The sequence below is a fragment of the Lutra lutra genome, chromosome 11 (assembly GCF_902655055.1).
Source record: "Lutra lutra chromosome 11, mLutLut1.2, whole genome shotgun sequence".
Lineage (NCBI taxonomy): Eukaryota > Metazoa > Chordata > Mammalia > Carnivora > Mustelidae > Lutra > Lutra lutra.
The window spans coordinates 97603179-97623966 of record NC_062288.1 but is presented as its reverse complement, the minus strand read 5'-3'; the positions used below and the strand labels follow the sequence as shown (position 1 = coordinate 97623966).

Genomic DNA, 20788 nt, shown 5'->3' with positions numbered 1-20788 from the left:
AATAATATATATTCCTACTGAAATGTTAGAGGTGTGTGAAGAAAACATACTTAAAACTAATCTACTCTTAACTCTCTGAAGTAACTGATTCTAACAGTTAGATGTATGCTTTCCATATAACTTCTGTGTTTATATAAGCATATGTAATAAATTTTTCCCTACAAAAATGCAAGCTATTTTTAATACCTTGTTAAATGTTCATTAAAAATATAAACATAGATACAGCCTAACTCCTAGCACATATATGTATATTTAACTCATCCTTGTAAATAGTTATGTATCGTTTTATATACAAATCTATATTTATCAACCCCTCCCTTGTTGGTAAATAGTTCACGGATTTATTTCTTAACAAATCGCGCCGTAGCACTCCCGCACTCCCGGAGTCCTGCCGGGACTCCATCCAGGATTTGGGGCTGCATTCTCTGGCAGAAACAGACACAAAGCGGGGCCTCTGAGGTGTGGGGGCGGCCGGCCAGGCTCCGCCCCCCCGCCGTAGCCGCCAATCAGCTCCCGGGTTGTGCCCCTCCCCCCCAGACCCTCTGCACTGCAGCCCATCTACCCCTGCACGCCTCCCGCCGCCACCTCCAATTACCGAATCCGCAGGCTGACTGCCCTGTCTCCTTGTCGCGTCTCTGCAGAGCAGTCCCTTCCCCCTTCAGAGTAGCCCCGTGTGAAAACTGCTGGATAACGGGTGAGTATCGTCCAAAGATGGTTCCGGAACCGGAGCAGGCCCCGGCGTGCGGAGCAATTCCGCGCAACCGGAGTGGGAGAAGGAGCGACCCAGACGAGGTCCAGAGGAGCGCGGGGGAGGGGCGCCTGTCGGGCTGCGAAGGTAGTCAGGGTCTGGGCCTGAGACCGCTTGGGCCTAGGGAGGCAGATGTTTTCCAAAGATTCCCTCTGGGGTCTCCATCTCTGTGTCTGGTTCTCCTGGCTCATATTTCTTGCGTGCTTCATTTTTCTCCAGGAATTTCAGCCCTTTTACAACACTTTTCATGATGAAATATTTCGAACCTGCAGATACATAAAGAAAATAATATAACAGAATTATCAGATGCGGACATTATATTACCCTTGCTTCAGCACACTTGCTCTCCCTGGCCCCCACCCCGTAGGTGTGTATGTGCGTCTCCCCCCACCACTGGTATGTGTGTGTGTGTCCTTCTTTCTAAGAAACAAAACCTGACAGCTAAAATCCTTTCCCTGTCAAATTTCATGTCCATCCTCAGATGTAAGTTAGTGTCTATCCTTCTCACGTAATATTTTTGTCTATTTATTATTTATTTTTATGTAAGCAATAGGTGCGTTTTTGTTTTGCATTTTAAAATTTTCCAGACAACTCAGTATTTGGGGGGGTTGCCTTGCAGTGCTATTATCTTGTCATTTGAGACTGGAGAGGGGCTTAGCAAGCAAGTCTTCAGTCTTCCTTGTTTATTAGCTCAGAACCCTGAGCTCTGTCAGGAGGGAGTTAAAGGACTAAAGGACATGCTCACTGTCAGTCAAGTGGTCCTTCACGGGGCAGGATCCTGAAGGTTCTCTTGATTTCTGTTCCTGTCATTCCCTCTATGTTTTATGCCATTGAGCTCACCAACCCACATCCCCTATTGGCTATTAATTATATGATTCAGTTTGGGGAAAGATTTGAAGAAGAAAGGAAAGAGGAAAAGGAGGTAGTAGGGGGCTCCAGAAAGAAAATATGACTTGGATTTGGACCAAAATTCTAGCCAGTATATTTAAAAATATGCATTTTCCTGGAACATGAAGTATTGAGTCTTAGGACAGCCTGAATGTTTTATTTAACAGGCACTGGTCCAGTCTTACTGTATGCCAGTCATTGATCTAAGAACTTTACAAGTATTCAGTCACCTAATTTAGGCCTTACAATAAATCTGTAATATAGGTACTAATTTTATCATTCCCACTGTACAGGTAAAACTGAGTGCAGAGCAATTAAGTAACTTGCTGAAGCCACTCAGCCTGTAGATTGTAGCATTGAGACCTGAACCCAGGACATCTGGTGACACTCTGAGTTTTTAACTGCTGTCCTAGCTTGCATTTTACATGCTAGATCTAGCATCCGAGGACAATGAAGTCATGAACAAAGTAGAACTCACAGTTCACAGAAGGGAGGAGCGGCTGTCAACTGGTGATCAGAGAAGACTTCAAGAAAGAAATAGGAACGGAAATGTACACAGAAGGGTAGACACTAGCTACCTATTGTCTATTTCAAATGTAATATATTCTTAACTTACAAAAGTAACATAGACAACAATGCAAACAATGCAGAGCTATATAAAAGTTGCCGTGTGCTCTTCCTCAGGTCAGACATTAACGGGTAGAGATGTAGCCCTCCTTTCTCCCATCATAGTACAAATATGTAAAGGGCGATTTTTTATTATAAAAATGAAAGCACAGCTAATAGTTTTGTATAATTTTTGCCCCCCTCCCGCAGTATGTCAAATATACCCCCTGCCCACAACCAAATGGAGATCTAAGCTTTTCCTAAGAATTGAATAATATCGCACAGAAGGTGTCCTATCATATATTCAGCCTTTCCCTTAGTAACGAATAGTCAGAGAAGTTTGTCTGTAATAGAACGGCCGTCCACTCTGCCAGGATGGGGGCCACTGCAATGCCAAGCCAGCAGGGCCAGCGACACAAAGAAGCGCTGTCCCTTGCCAAGCGCCGCCCCCTGGGCTCGCTCTCGCGCCCGGGAGGAAGTGGGAAGGAGGAACCCCTCCCCCCCCCCCAATCCCGGCTGCGCCTCCTCCCGGCTACCAGCTCGCTCGCCCGCGCGCCGCGGGGCTGCCTGCAGGGAAGCCCCTTCCCCAGCGCACCGTGCACCCCCAGCCCTGCCCGCAGCTGCCGCCGAGACCCGGTGAGTGGCCCTCTGCCGACGCCCTGCAGGCGGGAGAAGGGGTGGCTGGCGGGGGAACTCGGCCTGGCTCTGGGGGAGGGCGGTGCCGGAGGCCGAGGGGGCGCGAGGGGGCGCGGGCGGACCTGCGGGACCTGCGGGAGGGGCGTGCCGCGGGCCCGGGGGCGCCGGGATCTGGGACGGGTCTCTGCATGATTGTGTCCTAGCCCCCGTTGCTGACTGTTTTCTGCTCTGGGCTCCGCGTCGCCGCTGCCGCATTGCTGCCCCTCTCCGGGTTCTGACATCTGATGTTTGTGTCTGCGTGCTTTGTGTGGTCGAGATTCGTACAGGCCCGACCTCAAGAACAGCATCTCCTCCGCAGCTTCGTCGGAGCCGAGGGAGGAGTCAGGGCTTGCTCAGGGTCACACAGGTGGCTGGTGACAGAGCATCACTTCTGTCCTACTGCCCTTTGATCTTTGCAAACACTGGCTCTAGGTCTGACTTCCCTTACCCACTCTCACTAGTCCCCGGAGACACACGTGTGTGTGTGTGTGTGTGTGTGTGTGTGTAAGTAAATGCAAGAGGCGGCAGTGGTCTGTGTACCCCTACCTCACCCAAACGGTGCCTGTGGGTCTGGAGCATTCCCTGCCAGGCAGAGCTTTTCCGCTCTGCTCCCCTCCTCCCCCTACTACCCTCCCCACCCCAGGCCCCCTCCATTCCTCCACCGACGTCACGGACAAGCTCTTTGCGGACTGGCTCTGGGCCTGTGTAAGAAAGTCTGGCTGGGGTGAGGGCCTGGAGAGGAGCAGAGAGGATCCCACACCAGAACTCAGTATGGACAACCCCTCGAATTTAAGAACGACCTGTGTCCCGCGTTGTCCATTTCTTAGGACACTGTCCTCTGGGAGGCAGGCTGGTCAACACTCCGGGGCTTGTGCTCCCCATGATGCTGCTCTCCTGGGAGTTCCCTGGTCAGAGAAATGAGCAAATTCGAGTGAGAGAGAGGCCCTGGGGGACTCAGGAATTGAGAAGGGAGCGTAGTAAGATAGGAATAGGGGAATAGAAAAACAGCATTTTAAATCATGCTTACTTTTATGGGAATGGGGGGTATTGGAGAGGACCACAGGAAGGTCTTCAAAATTATTGGTAATGGTCTGTTTTTTAAGCTGGGTAGTAGGTATATAGGAATCTGTTTAATTTTTTTAAAGTATTGTTCTTCCATATGTATTTCATATTTTTTAAAGATTTTTTAATTTATTTATTTGATAGAGATCACAAGTAGGCAGAGAGGCAAGAGAGAGGAGGAAGCAGGCTCCCCGCTGAGCAGAGAGCCCGATGTGGGACTGGATCCCAGGACTGTGGTATCATGACCTGAGCCGAAAGCAGAGGCTTTAACCCACTGAGCCACCCAGGCGCCCCTGTATTTCATATTTTTAAAAATATATTAATTAAACCATTTTTTTCCATGAAAAATAAATAAGATTGATCTGGGAATATGTAGAACAGAATACAAAAGAAGGGTGAACCCACCCCAATTCTAGCGTAGTAGAAGTTGACGGGCATTGGACAGGGTATTGGATGTGTACGGAAAAAGAAACAAGGGGTTCATGGAAGAAAATGGCAAGAAGAGGAGAAGACCTATAGGACTGGATGTCTGTGTGAGTAATCATTTGTCAAGGCCAGGGTAGCTCTTTACTGAAGAAGTGATCCTAGGTCTGCCCTTGACACCATCCATCACTCCCCGTTATCCACCACGGAGCACCTCTTCGTTCTCCTGGAGAATCCAAAGAACCACACATACCCCTGATCTCAGATACTTACTCTACTTGGATTTGAAATCACACTAGAAAGCAGGATCTGGTGTAATACCCAAGACAGGCCTGCTACCCTCCTTCCCTTCCAAATACATCTCTTAAAGGGAAACCCCATTTAGGTTGCATGGGGCTCTTTGTGATAGGAGTAGGGGATTTGTAAAGCTCTCTGCCTGAGTTATAGGTTGTGCCTGAGGTACCTTCTGCTTTAGAGGTGTCTTGAGTTCCAGCAAGCCGAAAGAGGCCACAGTTGGCACAGAGGAGAGAAAGCAGGAGCCATGGAAGGAGAACCAAGGACGAAGAGAGGGAGAGAAATAAAAGGGATCTCCCCACCCCACCCCCACTTCAGGCTGTTCCTCTGAAGTCCCCAAGCTGGAGTAGCAAACAGGGATTCCAGCATAAACAGGAAGCATTCGGTTAAAAAGTCAAGTGTTGGAGTCAAGGATATAGCTGGTTAAAGTGGGAACAGAACCAGCTGCAAAGTTCAAAGGACCCCACAGAGAAGGAAATCAACTTTTTTAGTAGATAAATGCTCAACTGATGAAAAAATGCATTTTAGGTGAGATATGATCAGTTGAGCAATCCATTAATGTATATACTCCATCATTTAAAGTGTGTTTACTTCCTTGTTTGGAGTTCTATTACCTGTGGTATTTTTTTTTTTTAAAGATTTTATTTATTTATTTGACAGAGAGATCACAAGCAGGCAGAGAGGCAGGCAGAGAGAGAGAGGAGGAAGCAGGCTCCCTGCTGAGCAGAGAGCCCGATGCGGGGCTCGATCCCAGGACTCTGAGATCATGACCTGAGCCGAAGGCAGCGGCCTAACCCACTGAGCCACCCAGGTGCCCCTACCTGTGGTATTTTTAACTGTAACAGTAATATACACAACAATTCAAAGGATGCAGACCTGGTTAAGGAGAAAGAATACGGTTCACCTCTCCCCTTCCTAATGCAGTTAATGTTGGTATGTTGAAATATGGCCTCCATAGATTTTTCTCTTGTGTATAAAATCCAGGTCCTTTTTTTTTTTTTTAAGATTTTATTTATTTATTTGACACACAGAGAGAGATCACAAGTAGGCGAAGAGGCAGGCAGAGAGAGGGGGAAGCAGGCTCCCCGCTGAGCAGAGAACCCGATGTGGGGCTTGATCCCAGGACCCTGAGACCATGACCTGAGCCCAAGGTAGAGGCTTAACCCTCTGAGCCACCCAGGCACCCCTAAAATCCTGGTCCTTAACAGGCTTGTATATTTCTGGTACTTAAGAATGTGGACTCAGTACAAGATTTTCGGGGTTTGAATCCTGGATCCACTACTCACACTTGTGTGACTTGAGCAAGTAACACATTCTCTGGCCATCACATTTTTTTGTTTTGTTTGCTGTTGCCCACCTATAAAGTAGATAGTGATTGTACAAACTCACAGGTTTGTTGTCAGAAGTAAATACTTTATGAAAGAAACTTATAATAATACCTGGGACCTAGAAAGCAGTGTATTGTGATTACTCCTACTAAAATTACTAGTACTATTATTACTGTCTTTATCCCTACAAAAATGGACTTGTGTCCTAAAATTACAATGATGTGAGGTTTCTACTTAAAGTATATCAAGGGTTGTCTACATAGATGCAAAACAGATTTAACTCATTCTTTGTAGTAGTGATGTGATATTCTATGATACAGATTATCATCCTTTATCCAAACATTCTCCCTCTCAGATGTTGGCTTGCCACGCATGCAGCATTTGTATCAGGCTGAGGCTGCATTGCAGTCCCGCTCGTGGAGCAGGACAGGGGAAACTGGTCCAGAGGAGGGGAGCCTGAGTGTTCCTCACCAAACCCTGGCAGGTAGAAGGAGGCAACTCCACAGGAAGAGCCCTCTTCACTCTGGTGCCCTACTTTTCAAATCTCCAGGCCAACTTCCCATCCCTTTGTCACTTTTCCACAGACAGCTCCCCCATGAACTAGCTTGAAATACAGTTAGTGAGACAAAAAATGTGAGTTCTCTGCTCTGAGTGTTTCTGGAGTACCAGCCCTGGCAGTGACTAGGGCCCGGAGAGGAGGGGTCTGATGGGCAGCTCTTTAGGGGGTAGGTATGCATGGCTGGCTGGGGACTATGCCCCAGGGTCTTATGTTGTAACACTAGGCTGTGGGGTGAGGTAGCATGCAGAAGTGGGATCGGTATGGCTTTGGGTTAGAGGGTTGCACCCACAGAAATCATAGATGGTTCTGGAAAACCTTCCTTGTCACCTATCTCCATTTCTAGGTTTGCATTTATCTATCTCCAATTGTAGTTTTGTGTGGCAGTGAGCAAGCATCCTTGTACATAGGTCTTCAATCCTGCGGCTCTTGTTTCTGTAAGAAAGGTAATCAGAAGAGGATTGCTAGTCTGAGGATCTCACCTCTGAAGTGGGGCTGCCCACTGTTGATTGCTCTCAGCGTCTTGGTCCTTCCAGCAAATTGTTGTCACATCCTCCTAGCCTTTTGGACATTGGGCATTATTATCTGCCTTTATCTTCTTCACCTTCTCTTCCTCCTTCTCCTTCCTCCTTTTTGATAATCTTAGAGGCAACATCATGCATTCTATTTTCAATTGTCTGACTAGTGAAATTGAGCATATTTTCATAGACTAATTGGCCATTTAAATTTCCTCTTCTATGAATAACTTCTCGTAGAAGGGTAGGATTTCAACATGTAGAAAGAGGTGGGAGAGGGAACAGGAAGGAAAGAGCATGAAAAGAGACTCTAAATTGAAAGCAGGGCATGTCCAGGGATGCCAAGTGTTCTGGAAGCACAGAGAGGTTAGGTAGCCAGAGACATGGCTGGAAAATGTTAGGAGCAGCCAGCCCTGGAGACCTCAAACCCCAAGATGAAGGTGTCAGATTTAACCCTGTGGGGAAAAGCAAAGCTCTGGGAGGGGGTTCTCTTCTGGGAAATAATACATCAGTGGCTTTAGAAGAATAGAGGCAAGATCAGGCCCTGGTGACTCAGAAACTGGGTCAGTTTAGTCGAGGAATGAATTACTGAGCATCTGAACTGGGTTCCTGGCACTATGGTTGGAAACCATGTACGATGACATTGATGGGACTGTGACCAGCTGGATATGGGACAGGAGGGAGAAGGGCACAACTGTGACTCTGTGCAGTTTGCTATTCTGGCTATTTGTGGACACCAGGAAGAGCAGGGAAAGGACAAGCTCTTGTGAACCAACCGCCTGTTCTATCATCTCAAAACTTCTCTGAAGTAAATGTCACCCTCTGTAGCAGCTAGGGACATTGAGCTCATGTAATGTGCCTAAGAAGAGGTAGTTTGGAAGGAAAAGACTAAATTTAAGACTTCTTTAGTTTTAGAGACCACTGCAGTGGTAGAGTGCTCTGTCGGGGGGGGATCTTGAGTTTATTCATTACCTCAGAACCAGGGCCTTTTCGTCTGTACCTGAGGAAGGCACAGTGCCTGTGCCCAGGACTTTCTCAAGGACCCGTGGAAACACTTGAGAACTAAATGTAATCATAATTAATATTACTGTTAGCTTTGGCTCCATAATGTGAAAACTATAAAATCGGAATCATTAAATGTTTAGTTCAGTATTTACAACACAGAGACATCTGACATTAGGTTTGGTTTTTGCTCACTTTATAAGAATTCTCTATGGGGCGCCTGGCTGGCTCAGTTGGTTGAGCGTTTGACTCTTGGTTTCGGCTCTAGGTCATGATCTCATGGGTCATGAGATTGAGCCCCATGTTGGGCTTCATATTCAGCTGGGAATCTGCTTGAGGATTCTCTCCCTCTGCCCCTCCCCCCACTCACTCGCTCACTCTCTGTAAAATAAAATAATCTTAAAAAAAAAAGAATTCTCTCTTATGCACATTTGCAAATTAAATAGCTTACTTTTACCAAATAATTAAACGTAAATACACACACACACACACACACACACACACACACACACTCATATATATAATAAATAATTGAAAGACATTTAACCTGTTATTTCCTTTAATCCTTGGGACAACCTTATGTGCTAGACACTTTTGTCCCTACTTAATGAATGAGGAAATGATGTCTGAGATGTGTTGCCCTATCTCACAGTTAGTAAGCAAACAAAGCTAAGATTCAGGCCCAGATAGCCTCCCTCCAGAGCCAGAGCTTGTAACTGCTTTGCCTATTATCTTGGGAATGAACATATTTTCTGACGAGAAATAGATAGATGTTAAGAACCAAAGATAAAAACACAAGAAATATCTGCAGTTTCAGAAGAGGTCAGGGAAGGATAGAAAGTGAATGGGTCAGCAGATTGAAGATGATGACGTTGGCTCTGGCCGTAACGTTACTGGTGGTGAGAGTCCCAGGGAACAGGACAGCAGTATTAGCCGGTGCCACTGAGTGGTCAGTGAGAACGCCAACCACTAGATGTCCCGATTATGAAAACACATCTGCTGTCGGGGAAACTGCTTCAGTAAAGTGAACATAGTGGAGGTCAGACGTTGCGCATCTGAGCAGGGAGTTCAAGGTGAAGAAGCAGAGGATTTATATAAGGTCACATCCACAGACATACACACCTTTCTCCAGGTACAAGGTACAAGGAAGAAGAATCTGCCATAATTCCTGGTTGATGGAGACCTGGATTCAAGCCACAGAGGACTTATTTTTTTCCTCTTCCCCAACCTATGACTGCGACCAAAGAAGATCCTATGAGGACCCAGACCTTCTAGACCGATATTCTGGGATTCCACAAGCTGGGATGAATAAGATCAACGTGGTTGCTGAGGGGGACAAGGGGCAGCATGAGGCACCGCTGTGTTAGTTTCTGGTGGCTGTTGTAACACATCACCACAAATTAGGTGACTTAAAACAGAAATATGCTTCTCTCACAGTCGTGGGGGCACAGAAGTTTGAAGTCCAGGTGTTAGCAAGGCGTTCTTTCTGGAATCTGAAGGAAAATCTGTCCTACGCCTCTTCCAGAGCTTCTGGAGCTCACCAGCAACCTCTGGCCTCCCTTGGCATATAGACGCATCACTCCAGTTTCTCTTAGCGTTCTCCCCTGTGTGTCTCTGTGTCCAGATGTTTCTTAAAAGATACCAGTCATTAAATCAGGGCTCATTCAAATCCAGCATGACCTCATCTTAACTTGATTTTACCTGCAAGGACACTATTTTCCAAATAAGGTTGCATTCACAGGTACTAGGAGGTGGATTTACAGGTAACTCTTTGGGGGCACAATTCTGCCCACATTCTCCACTTCTGTTTGTTTCCTTCTGCAATGGAAAAGTGTCGAGCTCTTTCCGTTTGGTCTCAAGAGTTTAGGAGGACCGGGAAGGGTGTGATGAGGTCTCCTGGGTTGGATACCTTGACACCCCTGGTGAGTCCCTGAGTCAGTTCACAGAGTCTGTCTCATTTGCGTCACAGGAAGAATTGCCCCTGCTAGGGGAGGAGTGAACGGTTTGGCTCCTTTGTTTATTTGTTTATCTATTCTTTACCAAACTGAGTCTTTGCTTTCCTCTTACAGAAGTCGATCCAGCCATGGCGACTCCCTCTGCTGCCTTTGAGGCCCTTATGAATGGAGTGACAAGCTGGGATGTCCCTGAAGATGCCATCCCATGTGAATTGCTTCTAATTGGAGAGGCCTCCTTCCCAGTGATGGTGAATGACATGGGCCAGGTCCTCATTGCTGCCTCTTCCTATGGCCGAGGTCGCCTGGTGGTGGTGTCCCATGAGGACTACTTGGTAGAAGCCCAGCTCACTACCTTCCTCCTCAATGCAGTGGGTTGGCTCTGTTCTTCCCCTGGAGCTCCCATTGGTGTACATCCATCCCTGGCACCCCTGGCCAAAATCCTTGAGGGTTCTGGGGTGGAGGCGAAGATTGAGCCGGAAGTGAAAGACTCCCTCGGGGTTTACTGCATTGATGCCTATAATGAAACCATGACGGAAAAGTTGGTCAAGTTTATGAAACGTGGAGGGGGCTTGCTCATTGGAGGCCAGGCCTGGGACTGGGCCAACCAGGGCGATGACGAAAGGGTGCTTTTCACCTTCCCTGGCAACCTCGTGACCAGTGTGGCCGGCGTGTACTTCACCGACAACAAAGGGGACACAAGTTTCTTTAAAGTCTCCAAGAAGATGCCCAAGATCCCAGTCTTAGTTAGGTGAGTGCACTGCCCCAGTGGGGATTTGGTCCCACATTAAAAAAGACACAGTTCTTGTCTTTAGGTTGCCCCCAAGCTAACAGACGAGCCCTTGACACTTAGGCATGGATTCCCCCTAAATCAAGCAGAGTTACCCTTAATCAAACAGATCACCCTGAATCAATTAAGGTCCCCATTGCTGCTGCCTCCCCAGACCAGACCACTTAGCTCTTTGAGCAGAGAAACTTCTTAGTGACCTTTATGTTCCCCAGCGTCTAGCTTAAAATATATTGCTGAATCCCAGAGCTGGCGTTGCTATTCCAAGAAGGGTCACAGCAGAAGGTTGCTTTGAAATGAAATGTGAGGAAAACGAAAACAGACATAAAGGGGCCCCATAAGACAAAGTCTAAAGAGCTGTGGAAAAGGCTTTGAAATGTCTAGCCAGATGGGATGGGGATGGAAATAAGAACTAGAGGATTCAGAAGGTGATATAGAAGAAAAGATGGCATGAGTTGTTTGTGCTAAATCTAGGAGTTAGGGGAGGATTTTACGTCTGCAGGCAAAAGACCTGATGTTGGAGAATGAGGGAGACAGGTGATGGGTATAGAGACAGGCTACATGGAAGTTCTGTAGGAGCATTGCCCAGTCTGTTCTGTTCACAGTGTACTCCAGTATCTCACACAGTGCTGAACGTGGAACAGGTGAGTAGGTGCTCAGGAAACACTTGTTGGCTGATGACTGGATGGATGGATGAATGGGGGAGATAAGAGCTGGAGTAATGGAAGTGTACCAAGCCATGCCCTATTGTATGTTAAAACTCACAGCATCCCTGGAGTAGAGAGCTTTGGAATTTCTGATTGGCAGAAGCAGAGTAAAGCAGGATTGGGTGAGAAGGGGATTTCAGGGTCAGTATAGACAAACAGGGAATGGGCCACGGCCTCTTCTTGGCATGGGACATTTGAAAGAAAACCCCACATGTGGAATGAGGAAAGACACACTTGTTCTGAGGCATAGTGATTGTGCCTCAGTTGCGATAGTGATTGACCAAACTGATCAAATTTTCAGCTTACCAGTGATCTTCATCCTAAGGAATAGAGAGGTAAGACCTGACTGCAATTCTATTTCTAAACAATCTAATCCCCCTATTTGCATTCACAGATGTTTTTCTCTACCAAAACCATAGCTCTGTTTTCTTTGGTTATACCTAAATCATCTCTCATCATGAATGATTCTCAACTTGGGGGGTTAGGCTGTACGTGTGTGTATGTGTACTCATAGATATGTGTGCACACATGTAAAATCACCTTGAAGACTAACATCCGAGAAAAAAAATCAGAGTTTATAAGGGAAGTATGCAGACTCTGTTGTGGAAATTGTGGGTTATTAGTATTGTTTATTTACTAGGTAAGACTGCATCACAACTCTTGACTGTCTTCGCTTATACAGCTAGGTATAGCATAGCATTGCTCATTTCTTAGGTGGGTCATTTTTTTACTTGTGGATGGATTGAAGATGGCAGTAGTGATTTTCCTGAGCTGACTGGCTGACAGAAGTATGGGGTAAAAAGTAAAAGGCAAAAGAGGGTGTGTGTGTGTGTGAGAGAGAGAGAGAGAGATGTGAAATACTGATCAAATGCATGGGTTGAGATTAGTATGGAAAAAGAGAAAACAAAAAACCCTCTCCTTCTTACCCCATAGTCTTAATATTCACTCTCACTGGGGCACCTGGGTGGGTCAATGGGTTAAGCATCTGCCTTCGGCTCAGGTCATGATCCCAGGACATCAAGCCCTTCACTGGCTTCTTGCTCAGCAGGGAACATGCTTCTTCTCCCTCTGCTCTACCCCCCAGCTGTGCTCTCTTCTTCTGTCTCTCTCTCTAATGAATAAATAAAATCTTTAAAAAAAAAAAAATTCACTCTCACATAGCCAAAGCTGAAATGTAGACCTTGAGCGATCTTTCTCCCACCTGATGTTGTGGTTGCCAAACTGTATATCAAAATCCATAATTATAAACCTTAATCAAGTGAATTTTACTTTATGTGAATTAGGCCTTAATAAACCTTTAATATGTCTTTTAATAGGACTTTTAAAAAGAATCAGATAGATTCATATACAAGGATATGTAATTCAGCATTATTTGTAATAGGGAAGAATAGTATATCTAAATAAATTATAGATTTAATAACCAACCATTCAAACTATGTTTCCAAGAATAATTAAGGCATGAAAAAAATCTTTTAGGGGGTATTACTAAATGAAATAAAATAGGATGGTAATCTGTTATTCAGTATGTTCCTACTTTTGGTAAAAAAAATACAGCTATGTGCAGAAAATATTATAGAAGGAAAAGGTCAAAATATCATTAATGGGTATAACTCTGGGTCATGGAATAATGGTAGATGATTTTTACTTTTAAACTTTTACTTTCCAGACTTTCTATGAAATTTTATTAATAAGGTGTATATTTCATTAGCTCAGTTCACACTTAGGAACACTAAAAGACAAAAAAACAATTCATGTCATATTAAACACCTTCCAATCTGTCAATGCATAAATACTTTTTATGACATAAACAGAAAACATAAAACCAAATTTAACTCTCCGAATGATTCACTTTTTGTCACTTACCTTTTAAAAAACTCCGATATACATATAAATATGTCTATGTGTGTATGTGTTACCAATTGCCAATACTTTTGAATTATGATTCTTCTTTTAAACCACTTTTTCAATATTTTTCAATATATCCTATTTTTTAAATGTTCATTTTTAAAAGTAATAGGTCATAAACACACAACATAACTCTTCATTTTTGCATATTTGAATTCCACTCACAAATATTTTTCACTCTATATAATCTTCCAAGTTATATTTGATTCACTTCATGAGAATGCTTGATTTATTTTATCATTTGCCTGCTGTTGAGCATGTGGATCTTTCTCCACTCTTGTAATAGGTGGTACTATACAGAATAACTTCAAAATGTTTTAGAAACATTTGACAATGCAAGATACCAGGATGCTTCTATTAGAATTCAGGGAGGAAGATCATTTCCATCACATGCTTAGCAAAGTTCAGGTTGAAAACCCCTATGGATTTAGTTACTCTGTCAAAGGATCTTATTTATTTTTAAACCCTCATTTAAACATGAGAGCGTGAATTAAGATAACTTTATTTGACAGATTACATATTTCTTACTAAATTCTAAATAAGATCTTGGGATCCTCTCACCCTTCTAAGAGTAAAGTGTGGCAGATCTTACCAAGATGAATCAAATTTTTATCAGAGGAAGTCCACTTTATGATCAGAAAAACAAATCCCTAAGTAATAAAACCATATGCTCTTTTAGCCTGGTGAGAATACCCACGGATGTCAGGACATGAGCCTCCTACTTGCTGCCCTCATTTCCTGCCTGGAAAGCATCATCATCTGCATTTAGAATGCTAGTCTCCATGCCCTCTGCAAGACCAAGCCACCTGTACTCTGTTCCCCAGGTGATTTCTACTCTCTTATCATCTTCATCCTCAGTGTCTCTACTGTGCCTCCAGCTCTGAGGTCAATGGTGTTGTACTTTATGTGCAGAAGGAGACTCACCTTCTGTTAAGTATTTCATTTGACAAAACACTGGATCCACAATCTCATTGCAGGACTCAGGATTCATATAACCTGGAAAAAGCACAGATTTTAGAGAAGGAAGGCTTCAGTAAGTTCCCAAGCTCTGTCTGATACATATATGTATCTGATAAATATATGCTCTATAACCTGATGTCACACTCACCCTCCCTAAGCCTCATCTCTGAAGTGGGATTAATAATGACTACCTTTCAGGATGGTTGTGAGGATTCAATGAATTAAGAAACACCCTCAAATACCTAGAACACTTTAATTATTTCCACATCCAGCCTATGGTACATAAGAGTAGGATGTCATGAATATCATTCCCAATCATTGACACTTACCTGGCATTCATCATTATGGTCGTTTTTGTTGTCCCAGTTGTATTAAGTATTGGCATGTTAACTCTTGTTTTTACCTACTTCCTCCACCAAACCGAGATAGCATCATCATGACTAACTGCCACATTTTACCTCTTCGTACATTTAATAAAACAGGTACCAGAGACCGAATTGGCTCCACCAATTAGACATGTGATGCAGATTGTGTCATTAGTTGATCAATCTTAGGGAGGTTTTACAAGAATCAACCCGAATAGTTTTTCTAGTCCTCTGTGCAATAATAGTCCCTTGTCTCATTTTTACCCAAATCTCGGGCTTCTATTAAAGAGTTTCAACTCTGTATTTTGTTCATCCATTTATATAGCCAGTATTTACAGAGTATATTCTATATCCCAGGCATTATTTCTTATGTCAAGAAAATAATTTTCAAAGACCTGAGAATGAAAAGCACATAAACATCTCCAGTAACCAGACCTGGAAGGAATTACAAAAACTGAACAACTGTTGTAGGAAGAGGGCTGTGATATTGAGTTTCACTGGAACCTGGAAACCCGGGATCTTACTCCCAGTAAATGCAGCATGACCTTGGCATATCCTTCCACCTCTTTTTCCCTCTAAATTGAAAGTGCTGGAGTGAACATCCTTGTCCTCCTTTTGGCTATATGTCATTGAGACTGGTTTTCTGTCTGCAGTGATTCCCATCTATACTCAAAGTCATCAGAGGTGCTTAGAGAAGAATGTTGTACAAATGGTCATACCCTGAAATGTCTGCATGCTCCAAATTCCTCGGCTTGAAAACACCCCTGTGAAACCTGAATTGACGAACATTACACATTGATAACAATTTATACTCTCTTCATTTTGAAAGATCATAAGAGGATATTATACACACAAAGTCTTTGAATTCCAGATCATTAAAATTTCAGAATTTTGAAAATTGAGTAATCTACTTGAAATTAATTCAAATGAAGCAAGAAAACTGTCAGTTTATGGAAGATAATCATGACTCTGACTTCCCAAGCAGTTTGGAAAGCCAAAATATCTAAGTGGATATTAATCATAAGCTTATTTATAACAAGGATCCACAAATTGTTGGAGGTCATTGCTTGTTACATGTTAGGGATTTTCAGAATGCTAACTATAGAATTTTATGTCAGGATCATGGCCAGGCATTGAGGGGGGTGGTAAACATAATGCCCTAACTCCTTCCTACTTGACCCTTCTCACTTCATGCTTAATTATGTAGATTAAAATTGCATTAGCTGGTTCTCAAAAAATAAGCAGTTTTAGAGAGCAAATCCAAGTGGGAAGACAGGGCACTTCAGAAGAGTAATTGCTAAATCACAACTCAGATTTCTTTGCCTTTTTATGAACAGTTTCCTTTCTTCAGTTTCAAAATATATGCTTGTAGTGCTCGCTTTGGCAGCACATATATCAAAATACATGCTTGTTGAAAAAGAACTGAAATAATCCATAAGTGTGCAAAGTAAAAAGTAAAAGAGCTTCGTCTCCACCTCTCCCTCTGCCTGCACTAATTCATTCTTTTCCCCAGAGTTTGGACTCTATCTTTTCTGACTTTTCTTCCGTGTGTGTGTGTGTGTGTGTGTGTGTGTGTGTGTGTGTGTGTTTGTAAGTGGGAGGGGGTGGTAGAGTTGGGGAAGCAGAAAGAGAAACAGAGAGAGATCTGCAACTTGATTTTTCACTTAATGTATCTTGAACATTTTTCCATGTGCACCTGATAAACATATCATCTTCTTTCAGAATAGCCATAGAGCATTTCACAGTTGGATTTTTTTCATAAGTTACTTACCATTTACCTATTAGTATACAATAAAGTTATTTTCTAATATATCTTGAATATCTAAATATTTATAAGTTAAAAACTACATGAATACCCTACAAGTCAAAAAAGAAGTTACAAAGGAAATTAGAAAATATTTTAACCTGAATAAAAATGAAAACACAACATGTCAAAATTTGTGTAATGCAGTTAAAGTCATGCTTAAACAGAAAAGTATGCCTTATATAAATGCTTTTATTAGAAAAGATTAAAGCTTAAATTCAGTGACATAAGTTTCCCATATCAGGAAGCTAAACAAAAATGAAAACCTCACCCAAAATTTGTGGAAAGAATAAGAAGATAATAAAGATGAGAGCTGAATTCAATGAAACAAGAAATAGAAAACAATAGGGAAAACAGTAAAATCAAAAGCTGGTTAGTTGAAAAAAATCAATAAAAGTGACAAATCTCTCTATATAATGATCACAAAAACAAGACAGATTATGCAAATGAAAAATTCTAGGAGTGGAATATGGTCGATTAATACAGATCCTACATACAGTAAAGGATAATAAAAGAATATTATAATTGTATGCCAATGAATCTGACAACTTAAATGAAATGGACAAATTTCCGGAGAGAGACAAACTACTAAAATTGACACAAAAAGAAACAGAAAATATATGTTTAATGAGTTGGAATTGTATTTTAAAAAATCCTACTAAATACAATGTGGTTTCCTGGTTTGGATCTTAGGAAATGTTGGTGGGAAAACTGATGAAATTTGTCTAAAGTTTGGAGTTAATAGCATTTTACCAGTTTTCACTTCTCAGTTTTGGCAAACATACCACGATTGTTAACATGCTAACATTAGGAAAACTGGGTGAAGGGCTTATATAACTTGGTACTATTGTTGCAATTTTTATGTTTTTTTAATCTTAAAATAAAAATTTTATTTAAAATCAACAACAATGAAAAAAAGTCCCAATAAGGAAAACTTCACATCTAGATAGCTTCACTGATGCATTATATCAAATATTCAAAGAACAAATAATACTAATCTAACATAAACCATTCAAGAAAATAGAAAAGGAGGAAAATTTTTGCAACTTGATTTATTAAACCAGTATTTCTCTGATGCCAAAGCCCAAGAAAGACACTGCAAGAAAACTAAAGAACAATATCCTTCAGGAACAAAGATGCAAACATTTTTAATAAAATATTGTAAAAAGAATTAAAGCCACTTTGGAAAACAGTGTGAAGATTCCTTAAGAAATTAAAAATAGAGCTACCCTATGACCCTGCAATTGCACTACTGGGTATTTACCCCAAAGATATAGATGTAGTAAAAAGAAGGGCCATCTGTACCCCAATGTTTATAGCAGCAATCGCCAAACTGAAAAGAGCCAAGATGCCCTTCAACAGACGAATGGATAAAGAAGACAGTCAACAAAACAAAGAGGCAACCCACGGAATGGGAGAAGATATTTGCAAATGACAGTACAGACAAAAGGTTGATATCAAGGATCTATAAAGAACTCCTCAAACTCAACACACACAAAACAATCATATTAAAAAATGGGCAGAAGATATGAACAGACACTTCTCCAATGAAGACATACAAATGGCTATCAGACACATGAAAAAATGTTCATCATCACTAGCCATCAGGGAGATTCAAATTAAAACCACATTGAGATACCACCTTACACCAGTTAGAATGGCCAAAATTAGCAAGACAGTAAACAACATGTGTTGGAGAGGATGTGGAGAAAGGGGAACCCTCTTACACTGTTGGTGGGAATGCAAGCTGGTGCAGCCACTTTGGAAAACAGTGTGGAGATTCCTCAGGAGATTAAAAATAGAGCTCCCCTATGACCCTGCAATTGCACTACTGGGTATTTACCCCAAAGATACAGATGTAGTGAAAAGAAGGGCCATCTGTACCCCAATGTTTATAGCAGCAATGGCCACGGTTGCCAAACTGTGGAAAGAACCAAGATGCCCTTCAACGGACAAATGGATAAGGAAGATGTCCATATACGCTATGGAGTATTATGCCTCCATCAGAAAGGATGAATACCCAACTTTTGCAGCAACATGGACGGGACTGGAAGAGATGATGCTGAGTGAAATAAGTCAAGCAGAGAGAGTCAATTATCATATGGTTTCACTTATTTGTGGAGCATAACAAATAGCATGGAGGACAAGGGGAGATGGGGAGGAGAAGGGAGTTGGGGGAAATTGGAAGGGGAGGTGAACCATGAGAGACTATTGACTCTGAAAAACAATCTGAGGGTTTTGAAGGGGCGGGGGGTGGGAGGTTGGGGGAACCAGGTGGTGGGTATTAGAGAGGGCACGTATTGCATGGAGCACTGAGTGTGGTGCACAAACAATGAATCTTGGAACACTGAAAAAAAATTACAAAAAAAGAAGAAAAAGAATTAAAGGGATCTATAGAAAGGTTACTACATCATGACCAAGTATGGCTTAACCTAGAAATACATGGCTGTTTTAACATTCTAACATGGAAGTAAATCACCAAATTAACAGAACGAATGAGAAAACCATATAACTCAATACATGCGCACACACACACACATACAAACAAGCACTTGACAGCATTCAATACCAAATCATGACAATATCTTATTTAGAAATAAAAAGGAACTTCTACCATATGATGAGCCATCTTTGAAAAAGCTATGGATAAGAACGTGCTTAATGGTGAAATATCCTAAGGTTGAAAACAAGACAAGGAAGGATACCTGCTCTCACTGCTGTTACTCAACATTGTACCAAAGGTCCCAGCCAGTGCAGTAATGCAAGTAAAAAAAAAAAAAAAAAAAAAAAGGCACAGAGGTGAAAAATTAAGAGGTAAACCTATGTCTATTTGCAGAAAACATCATCATCTATGTAAAAAATTCCTTAAAACTACAAAAAATGCTATAATTGAATTTAGCAAGGTTGCAGGATACAAGGTCAATATAGAAAGATCAACTACATTTTTTAAAAAGATTTTATTTATTTATTTGACAGAGATAGAGAGAGAGAGAGAGAGAGAGTGTGTGTGTGTGTGTGTGTGTGTGTGTGTGCACAAGCAGTGGGAACAGGAGAGGGAGAAGCAGGCTCCCCACTAAGCAGGGAGCCTTAATGTGGGGCTGGATCCCAGGACTCAGGGATCATGACCTGAGTCAAAGGCAGACACTTAACCAACTGAGCAACTCAGTTAACCCAATCAATTACATTTTAGTATACTAGCAGCCAAAAGTTGGTAATTGAAATAAAAAAATACAATATCAGTTAAAACAGGACACAAAATTGTGAAATACTAATGAAGTTAATAAAATATATTATAAGACCCATACCCTGAAAACTATAGAAAGTCACTGACAGAAATTAAGACCTAAAGAAATGGAGAAATACACCACATTGATGAATCAGAACACTCAGTACTTTTAAGATGTCAGCTTTCCCCCAAATGATGTATAGATTCAATGCAATAATCCCAACCAAAGTTCAAATGGACTCTAAAACTAATGCAAATGAAAGGAACTAACATAACCCAATTTTAATGCTTATGAGAAAGCTAAAGTAATCAAAATACTATGGTATTAGTATAGGATAGGGATACAGATCAATGAAACAGACTACATGATTCAGAAATAGACTCACAGATCCATGCTCAATTATTTTTTGCCAAAGGTGCCAAGGTAATTCTATGAGGAAAAGTTAATCTTTTCAACATATGGTTCTGGAATAAATGGACACCCTTATGGAGAAAAAGTGAATCTTGATGCTTATCTCACTCCATACAAAACAAATAATTTAGAAGATCTGGACTGAAATGCAGAGACTAAAATTCAAAAACTTTTTTCAATTTTTTTGTTTGTTAAAAACTTCTAAATGAATGTACAGGAGAGATTATCTGTGACCTTAGGGTAGGCAAAGATGGCCTAGAGAGGACACAAAAAGTACAAGAGCCATAAGAGGAAAAGATTGATAAATTGAGCTTCATCAAAAATTTTTTTAATAACTTCTGCAATTCAGTAGACAGTATTAGGAAAACAAAAAGGCAGTCTACAGACTGGAAAAATTATTTTCAGTACTTATATCTGATAATGGACTTGCATTTAGAATACATAGAGAACTCTTACATCTCAATAAGAAGATAAACAATCTAGTAAAAAAAAATATTTTAACATGCTTTACAGAAGATAAATGATGAAAGGACAATAAGCCCATGAAAAGATTCTTAACATCATTAGTCATCA

The 20788-nt window shown here is 41.9% G+C and overlaps 1 protein-coding gene and 1 long non-coding RNA gene across 7 annotated transcripts in view; one reads left to right on the top strand and one right to left on the bottom strand.

Annotated features, from left to right (window-relative positions):
• LOC125080780 (uncharacterized) overlaps nt 1–14452 on the bottom strand; it is a 55192-nt gene extending 40740 nt beyond the window's left edge. For 2 of the 3 annotated variants that reach the window (XR_007121472.1, XR_007121470.1), the window contains exons 1-3: nt 14373–14452; nt 3718–3822; nt 596–1014 (exon numbers count right to left, since the gene is read on the bottom strand). This is a non-coding gene — a long non-coding RNA (uncharacterized LOC125080780). Of the gene's footprint in view, nt 1–595; nt 1015–3000; nt 3823–14372 lie in introns of all 3 variants that reach the window. The other variant, XR_007121471.1, reaches the window with a different exon arrangement.
• The window catches only part of LOC125080772 (TRPM8 channel-associated factor 1), a 45811-nt gene that overhangs the window by 10756 nt on the left and 14267 nt on the right, over nt 1–20788 (top strand). For 2 of the 4 annotated variants that reach the window (XM_047694858.1, XM_047694862.1), the window contains exons 1-2: nt 2730–2878; nt 10167–10800. In XM_047694858.1, coding sequence (XP_047550814.1) covers nt 10181–10800 — 620 coding nt within the window. In that variant the 5' untranslated portion in view covers nt 2730–2878; nt 10167–10180. Of the gene's footprint in view, nt 1–537; nt 695–2729; nt 2879–10166; nt 10801–20788 lie in introns of those variants that run through there. The other 2 variants (XM_047694860.1, XM_047694859.1) reach the window with 2 other exon arrangements.